This window comes from Rhincodon typus, chromosome 25, assembly GCF_021869965.1.
Source record: "Rhincodon typus isolate 14 chromosome 25, sRhiTyp1.1, whole genome shotgun sequence".
Taxonomy (NCBI): Eukaryota; Metazoa; Chordata; class Chondrichthyes; order Orectolobiformes; family Rhincodontidae; genus Rhincodon; species Rhincodon typus.
This window is the reverse complement of record NC_063356.1, coordinates 16,631,313-16,644,705: the sequence shown is the minus strand read 5'-3', so window position 1 is coordinate 16,644,705 and position 13,393 is coordinate 16,631,313. Positions and strand designations below refer to the sequence as shown.

The window sequence follows — 13,393 nt, the reverse complement described above, 5'->3', positions numbered from 1 at the left end:
CCCTACACACCCTGCAGGCATTTGTTTTAGTGAAAGAGATTTAACTCCTGGGCTTTCAGAAACACCTTGGCCAAGGTGTTGAATTCTTAATTCTGCAGTGTAAATGTTCTATGATTGTTCAATTACTTCGGCATCACAGTGAAATATTTTTCAGATTTCCTCTCATAGTTTTACATAAAACCTCATTACGTTTCATGGGTAGCAAGCCATACACTTTCTGTGTTGGAGGGTGGAGCTTGCAAGGTTATCAGAACTCAATATTTTTCTCTATTTATTGTCTTGCTTCAAGGCAATTGAGACCTAATTGCTGTATTAAACCATACCTGCCAAAAAAATCATATAGCTTCCCTTGCAGGACCACCAGACAGGGCCATGAGAAACCTGGTACCTTACATTGAACAAGTGGTGCTATCCTTGCTGTTCCTGGCACTGCAAGGAAATTGTGGGTGTCCCATGCAATGGACAGTACCCTCCTTGCCATTCTTAGTAGATTTAAGCAAAAATCCATCCTGCAGAATGTAATTTAGCGAAATTCCTGGCTGTTACTTCCAGGTACTTCCTAACTCTTACTAGATCATATGCCCCAATGCCCAGCCCAGGCAGCAGGGTGGTTAAAACAGGCACCAAATTGCTCACAGCTTTATTTTCAAGTCTACTGCCGAATCAACACTATTTTTTTCTGTGTATCACCATTGCTGCTGTTTACTTTCCTGGTTTCCCTATTTGACTCTGAACATTGCTGCTATGTAAAATCCGAACCATGGCCTAAGCAGCTCCTATGATTATTGCTGCTCTGTGTAACCAAAGCTGTTTGTAGGTCAGTTAAGATTAAAAGGAATTTAGTAGCTTATGCTCACTGCTGGAAGCTTGGGACATCAGACTTAGTGACAAATCTGGTTCAGACTTTAGCTGAACCAAAATATCGCAAGTGAGCATCTGCTTTATTTTCCGTTTCATTTCACATTTATATCTATGGTACTAATAATCTGTGTAGTAATGAGCATTATGAGTAGTTGTGAAGTTTGTCCTCTTTTATTTAACTGAACATTATTGTCTTTGTTTGATCAGCGCTGCAAAAATGGCGCATATACTTTTGTTTAGGTAAAAGTTGATTCTACAGCTTGTGCACCTTTTTAAAAGTGCTGCCAGAGTTTCCTCATACTTCTTGATTATTTCTGTGAACTGTCACCTGTCACTTGCCTGTGAGAGCCAGTCAGTTGTGGAAGGGTTTCTTGGATGATGGTGGGCATGCTCAGGATGGTCAAGGAAGAAATGGAAAGTGTGCCCAGTGTACCACCCTATGTCACACACCCTTGCTGATGGGATTGAACTTTTTCTGACACCATTCTGTCATATGGAGATTGAGGCAATTGACTGGGGAACTTCCTCTGTGACACAAGTGATACATTTGAGTGACTTAAAGGAATTGTATTCAGGTTTCTGTACTTCCTGTCTTCATTCTCCTCTAGGAGGATAGGGAGTTTTAACTTTTGATATTCTTCCCCTGGATGGTACCCTGACCTGTTTTCCTTTGTAGAAATAGAGCTTGCCTGCATTAATGCTATTCAATTTTAACAAAATAGGATGGATAATGCAGTGAGGTTAATTAAGAGTGAAAGAGCCAAGCATCATTTCTCTTATCCATTTGTCTCCTTATCAGTTGCTGATATGAGTGCATCATACTTTTTTTGTTATAGCTGCACAGCTCCGATGTGTACCCATTTCCCATGAATTTACACATGATCTACAAAAATAGCAATGCAAAAAAAAACATTGATCAGTACAGCACAAATGGAAGGTGTACAGACATTGGTGCTGTTGTTGACTGTTTGAAAGAACTCTCCAGCTATTCCCACTTTCCTGCTCTTGCCCTGCAGCCTTGGGTGGCTTGTTTAAATGCCTCTGTTGGGCAAAAAGTTTGTTTCAATAGGACGGAAGTGTTGTAAACCAAAGTGTGGAAATTCCAGGCTTATGTCTGTGCATATTTATGAATTGATATCCACTTGAGATTTCCACCTGTTGCTGAATAATAGTTTTGTAAGTACCTTCCTTCTGTTTATGTATACAATAAAATGACCTCTTTGGTGTTGTAAAAACATCAGTACTGCCATGTCACAAGGGAACTATTACTAAAAATTGCATTAAAACTAATAGCTTATTTTTGTCCTTAAAACAGATAAAATTCTTCAATTATCTGACCCATATACATAATTGTAATATATACACTTGCCCTGTAATCATGCACAGCAAACATTACAAGTTAACAGATGACTATTAATTTGTCGCTTTGAATGTGATTTTCTTCTGTTGAGCCCAGTAATGCTAACATACAATCGCTGAAATTATATCTTACTTCATGCAAGATCATACCTGACCCAAAGATAAATAATTAATACCATTAACTTTCATATTACGAAATTCCTGACCCAGATCCACAGTTGTATTCATTTAACTGTAATCCTAACTATAAATCTTATGCAAATATTTCTGCACATGCTGATCTTAGCCCCTTCATAAACATAAAAATAAACACATCATGCTTTTGATCTATTTTGAGTTACTTTGGACAAGCTATAATGTGAAAGGAGCCATGCCTGTGACTTGCATGACAGTTACTTCTAACTTGTCTTCAATTGACACCTACATGGTCTCTAATTTTCAGTCCGAGTTCCACAGGATATGTGTCTCTAGCACATGTGGGTGCGTGCAATTGGAATGAGAGGCCTTATTTGCAAAATTAGCTTTGCCACACCTGATCTAAGGTAATTAATAGAGATTAAGCTAATTTTGCCTGTTTTGTTTGAGTTTTATCCTTTGAAGAATATACAAGAAGTATTAGGAAAGGTTTGGAGGGACATGGGCCAGGAGCAGGCAGCTGGAACTCGTTTAGTTTGGGATTATGTTTGGCATGAAGTGGTTGAACTGAAGGGTCTGTTTCTGTGCTGTACAACTCTATGACTGTGAGATGGATGAAATGCTTTCTTTTTACGTGGATCTGGTGAGATCCAACACGCAACCAATCCGGTATTTGGTCTTTCCACCCAAATAGGCAGAAGCTCTAACTGTGGTAAATTTATAGAGGAACTGGGATTGGGACTGCCTTCTGCAGAATGTTGAAGATTGGGTGTAAAGGAACGATCTCTGATGTCATGGTCAGGAGCAGGTAACCTCAGAAAACATTCCTGACTATAAAACGGAGGGTGTTTGACTTATTTCTTGGGGCTCTCGTATCTTTCCAATGCTTATTGATAGTCGGCAAAAAGTCAGAAAAAAAAGCATAGACTTAATCAGAAAACAAAACAAAGATTTGTTTTAAAAGATAGAGCTAGGATACTTTAATGCTTATGGCAAGCTATTACCGAGATCCTGACGGATCCATAACATGAATCTGGGGGAAGCTAACAAGTGTAAAGCTGGAGAAGCTATGTATTTGTCATAGTTTATAAGCTACTGGGACTTTCCACATCTCCCCACATCAAAATCTCCCTCTCCTCCTGCTATGTGTTTAACTTGACCTTAACCTTCCCCTCTAAGGCGCTGATCTGTAATTTAGTGGCTTGGATTTGTTTTGTAATCTTTTTTTGAATTAATACTCAGCAGGGACACAGAAGGAGCTGGATTTGGGGCGAGGGACCATAGCAGACAGATTGCTGGCAGGACCCTTACTGTCCTGGTCCATTTTTCTACAAAATCTTTGGTAAGTATCCCAGCGCTTGAAATCCCAATTTATTAAATGTCACTGTTTCCTAGAATTCAAACAGGCGAGCTGACTCCTGCTCCGGGCAAAGGGGAATTTCTTTGCTATTCAGATGTTGAAAACAAACTTTGAAACGTCTCGTTTTATTCGCGAATGTTAGGTGGTCGGATTTTGGCGCATTTTCGTGGTTCTTATCACGTGAAATGTTGTTTTCTCTCCTGGGAATTGTTCTGTCAGTTAATACCTGCCTTCTTTCTATTTGGCCAGAGGTGCCTAGTTTGACGGTTGTCAAAAACGATGGGCCGCAAGGAGGAGTGTGTTTGCTGGAAGAAACAGACCCTGAACATCACCGACAGTTTCCAGTTAATGGAACGGCTGGGGTCGTAAGTAGTTTCGCTTTGAGACATGTTTTGGGAATGCACACTAAACTGCAGTTACAATGGAAGCACTCACCAGGTCAAAGATGCGGAAAGAGAAACGTTGTAGGTCCGTGAACTTTCTCGGAGTGACGTGAAATGTAAACTCCACCGAAGCTGCCACAGCCGCCAAGTGTTCAGCCTGAAGTCATTGGGTACAGTTCGGGTATAATGACAGGGACAATGCAGGGAGCTCCTGTTCAACTCCTGGGAAATGTACCTACTAGTATTTAAAAACAGGGGAGGCATGCATTCGCCATGACAGTACCCTAATTTTAGCCCCATTATTAATAGGTTATACATAGAAGGGCAGATCTACCTTGAATTTTGTTTAATAGACAATATCATGTAACCCTTCCAATGAAAAATATATTACTTCATCAGATAGTTGATTTTTCTAAAAACCAAAATAACTACGGATGCTGTAAATCAGGAACAAAAACAAAGTTGCTGGAAAAGCTCAGCAGGTCTGGCAGCATCTGTGAAGGAGAAAACAGAGTTAACGTTTCGGGTCCGGTGACCCTTCCTCAGAAGTTGATTTTTCTGTTTTGCTTCTAAAACGAATATAGGACTTTTCAACTGCTTTCCACTTTACTAATGATGAGTCAGTCAATTTATAAGGGCTTAGATTCTGTGTGCTTGATTTGTACACAGGTTTATCTGTGTATATTTCCAAAGTCCTGTATAAAACTGGGTTGTACATTTCTATCTACCACCATCTGGTATGTCACGCGTATGTCCTTTTCTGGGAGCCAGCCTTGCCACTTGTCAGATACAATCAGTCCCCTGAGACCAGCACTCTATCTGTGTAGCAACAATCCAGTGATGATGTTAATGCAAAATCCCTGCTCTCAGTTTTTTCTCTCCAGTACATGAAATTCAAAGATCTTAACCATATTTTGGGTACTATTACAAAAGCAGAACCTTTTTAAACACAACTATTCTCAGTGCGGAGCAGGGAATTTATGGCAACTGATTATTTCCTGACAAACCTGCATTAAGGATGTCAATAGCTGTTTATATTCCTGTTTAATGTTGCTGTTAATCTCGAATTAACAGGTTCGTATGTCATCCCAGACAACTGCGAATTGACCAAAAATATTAGTTGGCATGGTAAAAGAACCCAGACATGTGTTGTGACAGACAGATATGCCTCTTTGTAGGATACATGGAACAATCCCTCTTCCGAAGCTACACTGGCCCTATCCCCCACCTCTTCCTCCGTTACATTGATGACTGTATCGGCGCCGTCTCGTGCTCCCATGAGGAGCTCGAACAGTTCATCCACTTCATCAACACCTTCCACCCCAACCTTAACTTCACCTGGACCATCTCTGATATCTCTCTCTCCTTCCTGGACCAACTCTGTTTCCATCTCTGGCAACTACCTGGAAACCAATATCCATTTCAAACCTACCGACTCCCACAGCGACCTAGAATACACCTCCTCCCACCCACCTTCCTGTAAAACTGCCATCCCCATTCCCAATTCCTTCGCCTCCGCCGCATCTGCTCCCTGGATGAGGCATTCCACTCACGGACATCCCAGATGCCCTCGTTTTTCAAGGACCGCAACTTTCCCCCAACAGTGGTCGAAAACGCCCTCGATCACATCTCCCGCATTTCCCGCAACTCACCCCTCACACCCGCTCCCCGCAATAACAACCAAAACAGGATCCCCCTCGTCCTAACGTACCACCCCACCAACCTCCAGATCCAACGCATCATCCTCTGACACTTCCGCCATTTGCAATCCGACCCCACCACCAAAGACATTTTTCCCTCCCCACCCTTATCTGCTTTCCGGAGGGACCACTCTCTCCGTGACTCCCTTGTCTGCTCCACTCTCCCCTCCAGCCCCACCATACCCAGCACTTTTCCCTGCAACCGCAGGAAGTGCTACACCTGCCCCTACACCTCCCCCCTCACACCCATCCCAGGCCCCAAGAAGACCTTCCACATCAAACAGATGTTCACCTGCACATCTGCCAATGTGGTATACTGTATCCGCTGTTCCTGATGTGGCCTCCTCTACATCGGGGAAACCAAACGGAGGCTTGGGGACCGCTTTGTGGAACACCTATGTTCGGTTCGCAACAAACAACTGCACCTCCCAGTCACGAACCATTTCAACACCCCCTCCCACTCCTCAGACGACATGTCTATTCTGGGCCTCCTGCAGTGTCACAACGATGCCACCCAAAGGTTGCAGGAACAGCACCTCATATTTCGCTTGGGAACCCTGCAGCCCAATGGTATCAATGTGGACTTCACAAGCTTCAAAATCTCCCCTCCCCTGACTGCATCCCAAAACCAGCCCAGCCCCCCCGCCTCCCTAACCTGTCCTTCCTCCCATGTAACCCCTCCTCCCACCTCAAGCCCCACGCCCATCTCCTACCTACCAGCCTCATCCCGCCCCCTTGACCTGTCCGTCCTCCCTGGACTGACCTATCCCCCCCTAACTCGCCATCTACACTCACCTTTACTGGCTCCACCCCTGCCTTTTTGACCTGTCTGTCTCCTTTCCACCTATCTTCTCCTTTATCCATCTTCTATTCGCCTCCCCCTCTCTTCCTATTTATTTCAGAATCCCCTTCCCCTCCCCCATTTCTGAAGAAGTGTCTTGACCCGAAACGTCAGCTTTCCTGCTCCTCTGATGCTGCTTGGCCTGCTGTGATCATCCAGCTCTACAGTTGTTATCTCAGATTCTCCAGCATCTGCAGTTCCTACTATCTCTGAATGTATTTTTCCTTAGTTTCTTTAAAATTCTGCAGGTGTTATTAATAAGCTGCAACCCAAACCTAATCTTTTATTGACTGCTGAAAAGTATTCTACCATTGTTTATGAATTAATATTAAAATTAAAAGGTTACAGGTTCATTCTGCCCTCTTTACTCTCGTCCTTGACTTTGAATCCACTTCTTATGCCTGTTGGATGTTTCCATTTAATTCTGTGGCAGAAGGACTTTGTCACTTGTCTTAATTACTTACCAGTTTTGCCCACAAATAATAATTCATAAGATAAAAAAATTGATATGCAGTACAGAAAACAAATTATAACATTCTTTGACAGGATGTAGGTGTTGCTTTACTAGCATCTGTTGCCCATCCTAATGCCGTATTAGGCCTTTTCACCTTCCTATGGCTCTGGAATGTCATGTAAGCCAGACTAGATAAAGATGGCAGATTTCTTTCCCGAAAGAACATTAGTGAATTAGATGGGTTTTACAACAATTTTATAACAATAACTTTACCACTGTCATTAGTAAGACTGATTTTTCAATTTCAGATTTTATTACTTGAACTTAAATTCCACCAGCCAGCAAGATGGGATTTAGGAACAAAAACAAAGTTGCTGGAAAAGCTCAGCAGGTCTGGCAGCATCTGTGGAGGAGAAAACAGAGTTAACGTTTCGGGTCCGGTGACCCTTCCTGCCAGATGCTGCCAGGCCTGCTGAGCTTTTCCCGCAACTTTGTTTTTGTTCCTGATTTACAGCATCCGCAGTTCTTTTGGTTTTTATTTTTTATTAAGATGAGATTTAGAACTCACATCCCCAGGAGAATCTGGATTACCAGTCTAGTAACGTTACCATTACACCACCATTTTCACTTAAATGTAAATATGTACGCTAGAAGCTATTAAACATTGATTCAAATAGATCTGCTAGGATGCAGAAACAGGCAGTCATTCAATAAGGGCTACAGGATATGGTTATATGTTGCTGTGAGATATTGTAAATGCATGGCTATAGGAATATTGAAGGTATATTTTTCTAAGATGGTGCAGTGTCAATATAGGGTAAGGAAAATTGTGTCTAAAAAACATCTGCCTGAGTCGTTCTTTACAACTTTTGTATTCATGTTGCTATTGAAGGAAGGCTAGGAAGTCCTGACAATGTATTTTTATGTGATGAAAGTAACAGTTTATTATTCTGCAAAGACTGGTTTGAGTGTCATCTCGAGTAGTAGATTACAAAATGATTGATATGAGTAAAATGAGCCCTCAGAACATTTGAGAAGTATTTAGATGAGCAGTTGAAATGCCACAGCTTATTCTAATGGGATTAGAATAGATAGCTGCTTGTTGCCTGGTATGGACGCAATGGGCCAAAGGGCGCTGTTGCCACTGTTCTCATATAATCCTGGTGTCATCTATAAACTCTTTATGTAAAAGTAATGAAGGACTGATAAGGAATGAGCCAGCATGGCTTTGTGCATGGGAAATCATGTCTCACAAACTTGATTGAATTTTTTTGATGATGTAACCAAAAAGATTGAGGACAAAGGGGTAGATGTTGTCTACGTGACTTTAGTAAAGTCTTTGACAAGGTAGACATAATAGACTAATTAGTAAAGTTAGGGAGAGCTTGTCAATTAGATACAAAATTGGCTTGACTGTAGGACACAAATGATGGTGGTGGAGGGTTTTGTTTTATACTGGATGCCTGTCACCAGCGGTGTTCCCCAGCTGTTGGTGCTGGGTCCACTTTTGTTTGTCATTTCTATAAACAATTTGAATGAGAATAAAGGAGGCATGATTAGTAAGTTTGTGGATGATGCTGTAGAGTCCACCGTGAAGAAGATTTCTAAGATTTCAAAGGGATCCTGATTGAGCCAATGGGCTGAGGAGTGGCAGATGGAGTTTAATTTGGACAAATGTGAGGTATTGCATTTTGGTAAAATGAACAGGGACAAGACTGATACAGTTAATGGTAGTGCCCTGGGTAGTGTTGTGAACAGAGAGATGTGAAGGTTGAGGTACATGGTTCTTTGAAAGTTGTGTCACAGACAGGGTGGTTAAGAAGGCATTTAGCATGTTTGCCTTAATTGCTCAAACAGTTGAGTGTAGGAGTTGGGATGTAATGTTGAGATTGTACAGAATGTTGGTGAGGCCACTTTTGTAATACTGTGTACAGTTCTGGTCACTCTGCTGTAGGAAGGATATTATTAAATTGGAGATGGTGCAGAAAAGATTTACCAGGATGTTATCGGGACTGAAGGATTTGAGTTATAAGGAGAGGCTGGATAGGTGGGGCCATTCTTCATTGGTGCTTAGGAGGCTGACACGTGACCTTATAGACGTTTATAAAATAATGAGGGGTAGAGATAAGTGAATAGCAAAAGTCTTTTCCCTTGGATGGGGGTGTTCAATACTAGGGGACATATTTTTAAGGTGAGAGGAGAAAGATTTAAAAGGGACCTGAGGGGCAACTTTTTCACACAGAAGGCGGTTTGTATGTGGAATGAATTGCCGGAGGAAATGATAGATGCTGGTATAGTTACAACATGTAAAAAACATTTGGATAGGCACATGAATAGAAAGGTTTAGAGGAATAATGGCCAAATGCAGGCAAGTGGGATTAGTATGGTTTTGAGAAACTTGGGTGGTTCAAACGAGTTGGCCAAAGGACCTGTTTCCATGCTGTATGACTCTAGAACTCTATGGCCCTATGATTCTAGTCACAAATAATTACAGCTGAAGAAGATCATTTGGCCTGTCTTAATTCATCCATCAAGAGAGGGCCGAAAGTTGTAACTCCCATTGTAACATCCATTTGTTTCTTCAATGATTCTTGGATTTCTGACTCCACAGCTCTTTCTGGAAGTTTATTCCACATCTTAATCACACTTTGTGTGAAGAAGTTGTTCTTGATATCAAATCTAACATTTTGTCTTGCTGGTTTAAACTAGTGTCTCTTTGTTCTGCACAAGAGAAATACAGAGAAATATTTTAGGTTAATATGTTCTATATTGTGGTTGAAGGCATGTGATTTTTACACATATTTATTAATATAAATTATTTTAGAGTTTGGAACTTGTGCTAGTGGCATGTGCATCTTTGTGTATGAGCAGGTTTACTGAAGCATTGAGAGATAAGAACTGCCGATGCTGGAGTCAGATAACACAGTGTGGAGCTAGAGGAACACAACAGGTCAGGCAGCATCAGAGGAGCAGGAAAGCTGACGTTTCATGTCCATAATCCCATTGCGAGGAAGAAGGGTTCCGACCTGAAACATCAGCTTTCCTGCTCCTCTGATGCTGCCTAGCCTGCTGTGTTCCTCCAGTTCCACACTGTGTTATTACTGATCAATTGATCTGTTTTTCTGGAGCCATGATGTTTGAAACCTATATGAAAAAGTGAGTTCCTAGAGTGCTAATGGGAGATTTACAGGAGGAAAGAGTAATAATTGAAGAATATTAGTCTGCTTTCAGTCAGAAAGATCAGGGGTTTTATTTTTCTTTTGGTTAGGGAAACATCCATAGATTGGAAAGCTTTTGGTTTCAGTTCGCAGTGCTGATTGAAGTTAGATATAAGAACGTAGTTCTTCTGCAGCAAGGAGTTGGTTTGGAAAAATTGGAAATAGGGCCTCTTAGTATAAAGGCTTAACTTGAAATTTTCATACCAGAAGTGTTTGGGTAGAACCATGAGGTGGTTATTCAAAGCTGAAAAGTCTGTGCTCAGTTGTATAAGTACTCAAGGAAGAGGCTATTAGACTCTGGAGACTAAGAATTGAAATTAACAGTTAAGTCAAATCTATAGTTTGGATAGAGAAGGGAATTCTGTCTGGTATTTCAGTGCTGCAATTGAACCTGGGTTCCTAGCACTGGCAGCAGTGCTAACCAATGAGTCACCAAACTTGTTGAGCAATTTTACTGAAGAGAACAATTGTTAAATGATTCGAAGCTTTCTGAGCATTGTATTTAATCTATGATTCATGCAAATTTCTGAAAAAAGTTCAGGAGCAACACAGAAGGAGGATGATGGCTGTTTTAAAATTTGCAGAGAATTTTTCAAAATAATGGCTACTGAATGGGCTATACTAACTAATGGCATGCCCACCTATTAAAGTTTACTTTCATTGACAGTGTATGGGAGTATAACACACTAAAAATAAATTTCATCAGGCAATTAGAAGTTGTAAAAACATGTGAACCTGACAAGAGAATATTTTATGTAGACATCACCAAAGCTATGTTCTTTTGGTGACAATAGTATTGTTTGTGCAAACCATCAGCAATGAGAAAGATAATGCAATGAATCTTGTGTTTATTTTGGTTAAGTATGAGTCAGGTCAAGTTCTTTTTGGAGGAATTCTCACCACGAGGCTTGGTTAGATTTCTCATTATTTCACACCAAATCCTCCCATTAACTATCTACCCTGCCCCTAAGGAGGACTTACATATGATTTTATCCCCATCTTGCTGCATACTGTTCCCATAACAATTTATCACTCAATGGATATTCACCAAAATACTGGCATACCTTGTATCTACACCATCTTTGAAAGGCTGCCATACACACCAACAAGCATTGGCAATCCAATGTTGCCACTCACTGTTAGCATAATGGAATAGCAACCACAAAGCCAAGCTACCCATGACACATTATTGGCATGGCTGACATTCCCTTTTGCTTGCAACCCATTCTCTCACCCTCATTGCTGTTTAATCACCAGGCCTTCTATTCTGAGCTACACCTATGTAGTTTCTAATCAACCTATTCAGACATGTTATTACACACCTATGGAGCAGGTGGAACTTGAACCTGGGACTTAAGATTCAAGGGTAGAGACACTGCACCAGAAAAGCTCATCATATCTGAGCAGCCTCTCCCAATCTCCACTGCTTTTCACTCAAAGCCCAGTGGTCACACATATCTTGGCATTGTCCACAGGGACCGTCACAGACAGGCAAACACATGGACAAATGCAAACATGAGATTTTATTCGTAACCACTGAAAGAGAACAGAATGCCAATGAGTACAGACTGTGGTTCATACGCACAATGAAAAAGAAGTCATAGCTTCTTGACATTGACAGTCCATGATGGTCTTCACCACTCAGCTCTCGTCCACTGGAACTGGATGTCAGTAAGCTCCCGTCAGCCTTGTCAAAAGGAGACCTTCCTCCAGCTTAGTGTCTTCATCCTACTTCTGGAAAACTCCTCTTTCCCTGGCTCCTCACCAGCTGTCATGTTTCCTCAATTCTTACTCCAATTGTGCAGAACACAGTGGGACAGAATGAAGTGGTACACTGTGCCTGGATGATACTGGAGGGAGCCCCCAGACTGCTCCAAGCTTTGGAGCTGCACCTTCAACTGCCCTATCTTCTGTTCTACCATGATCCAGATGGCAGCATGTGCACCACGTGATGAAAGTGTCACACTGGCTGAGTGACTAACATATTACAATCAGAAGGGAGTGCCTGCTGTGCTCTGACTCCCTTCCCATCCCAGATCCACTTCAACCATCCCATTTCCCATTGCATTCATTGTGTCTATCATCACACTTATGATGCTGTTCCTCTTGTCTCGTAGCATCCTTGGAAGTTCCACAAATGATGGACCGCTTTTGCTTAGCATTCACCCCCTTTTAAGTTATTGCCATTAAATTCTGTGTCACTAAGATGACAATGCTAGTTTAGCCAGCACCAATGGTCTGGTGTGATCTGCCTTTGAGCAATATTTGATGCATAAGCACGTCTATTCTGCATGCAAGAAATATTTGCAAATGAAATAGCTGGAGTTTGCAAACGTATGTTTCATGTATTTGCTATGGTATGGTGATTATGGCCAATAGCAGCGCCGTCTTGTGGCCTACCATAAACCCCACTCCCCAGCATTCCACACATTCTCCATAAACACGACTATCACTCGGTCACAGTCCTTATTCCCATCTCCACAAGTACTTCTTCCCTGTTGACAGTCCTAGCTTTGACTTCCCCCTCCCCCACCTTTTGGCAGTGATCCCTTCCAATGCCTCAAGAGTCCTCCCACCTCCTGCACTCTTCTTAACAATCAACAGACAGACACCAAGGACTATATTTGCCCTTTACCTGTAAGTGACTTCAACGAGAAGTCCTTAGACATGACTGATTAAACTATGTTGCAACTGTTTGGCTGATGATATATGACTTCCCCTGACTGCTGCTGCTGGCCCTATAGGATGGACCGTTTCCCGTTCCCTGGACTGCAATCGTATGTATTCCCTGATGATGAGCATTCCAAGCTGATGACTGACTCTAGCCAAGACCCTGGCTGTGTGTGGACTGTGCCCCTGACTGACTGTACCAGGACCCCTGATATAATTATGTACCCCATTTGCCTGGACTGAGGTCTAGCCTCCTACCCAGTTCCAACATAGACAAGAGATAGTAGGAACTGCAGATGCTGGAGAATCCGAGACAACAAGGTGCAGGGCTGGATGAACACAGCAGGCCAAGCAGCATCAGAGGAGCAGAAAGGCTGACATTTCGGGCCTAGACCCTTCATCAGAAAAGCCT

The 13,393-nt window shown here is 42.0% G+C and overlaps 1 protein-coding gene across 4 annotated transcripts in view; it reads left to right on the top strand.

Annotated features, from left to right (window-relative positions):
• The first annotated feature begins 2,743 nt into the window (after positions 1–2,743).
• camk1gb (calcium/calmodulin-dependent protein kinase IGb) overlaps positions 2,744–13,393 on the top strand; it is a 38,000-nt gene continuing 27,350 nt past the window's right edge. For 2 of the 4 annotated variants that reach the window (XM_048612079.1, XM_020527088.2), the window contains exons 1-3: positions 2,954–3,163; positions 3,598–3,697; positions 3,965–4,080. In XM_048612079.1, coding sequence (XP_048468036.1) covers positions 3,995–4,080 — 86 coding nt within the window. In that variant the 5' untranslated portion in view covers positions 2,954–3,163; positions 3,598–3,697; positions 3,965–3,994. Of the gene's footprint in view, positions 2,763–2,953; positions 3,164–3,597; positions 3,698–3,964; positions 4,081–13,393 lie in introns of those variants that run through there. The other 2 variants (XM_048612081.1, XM_048612080.1) reach the window with 2 other exon arrangements.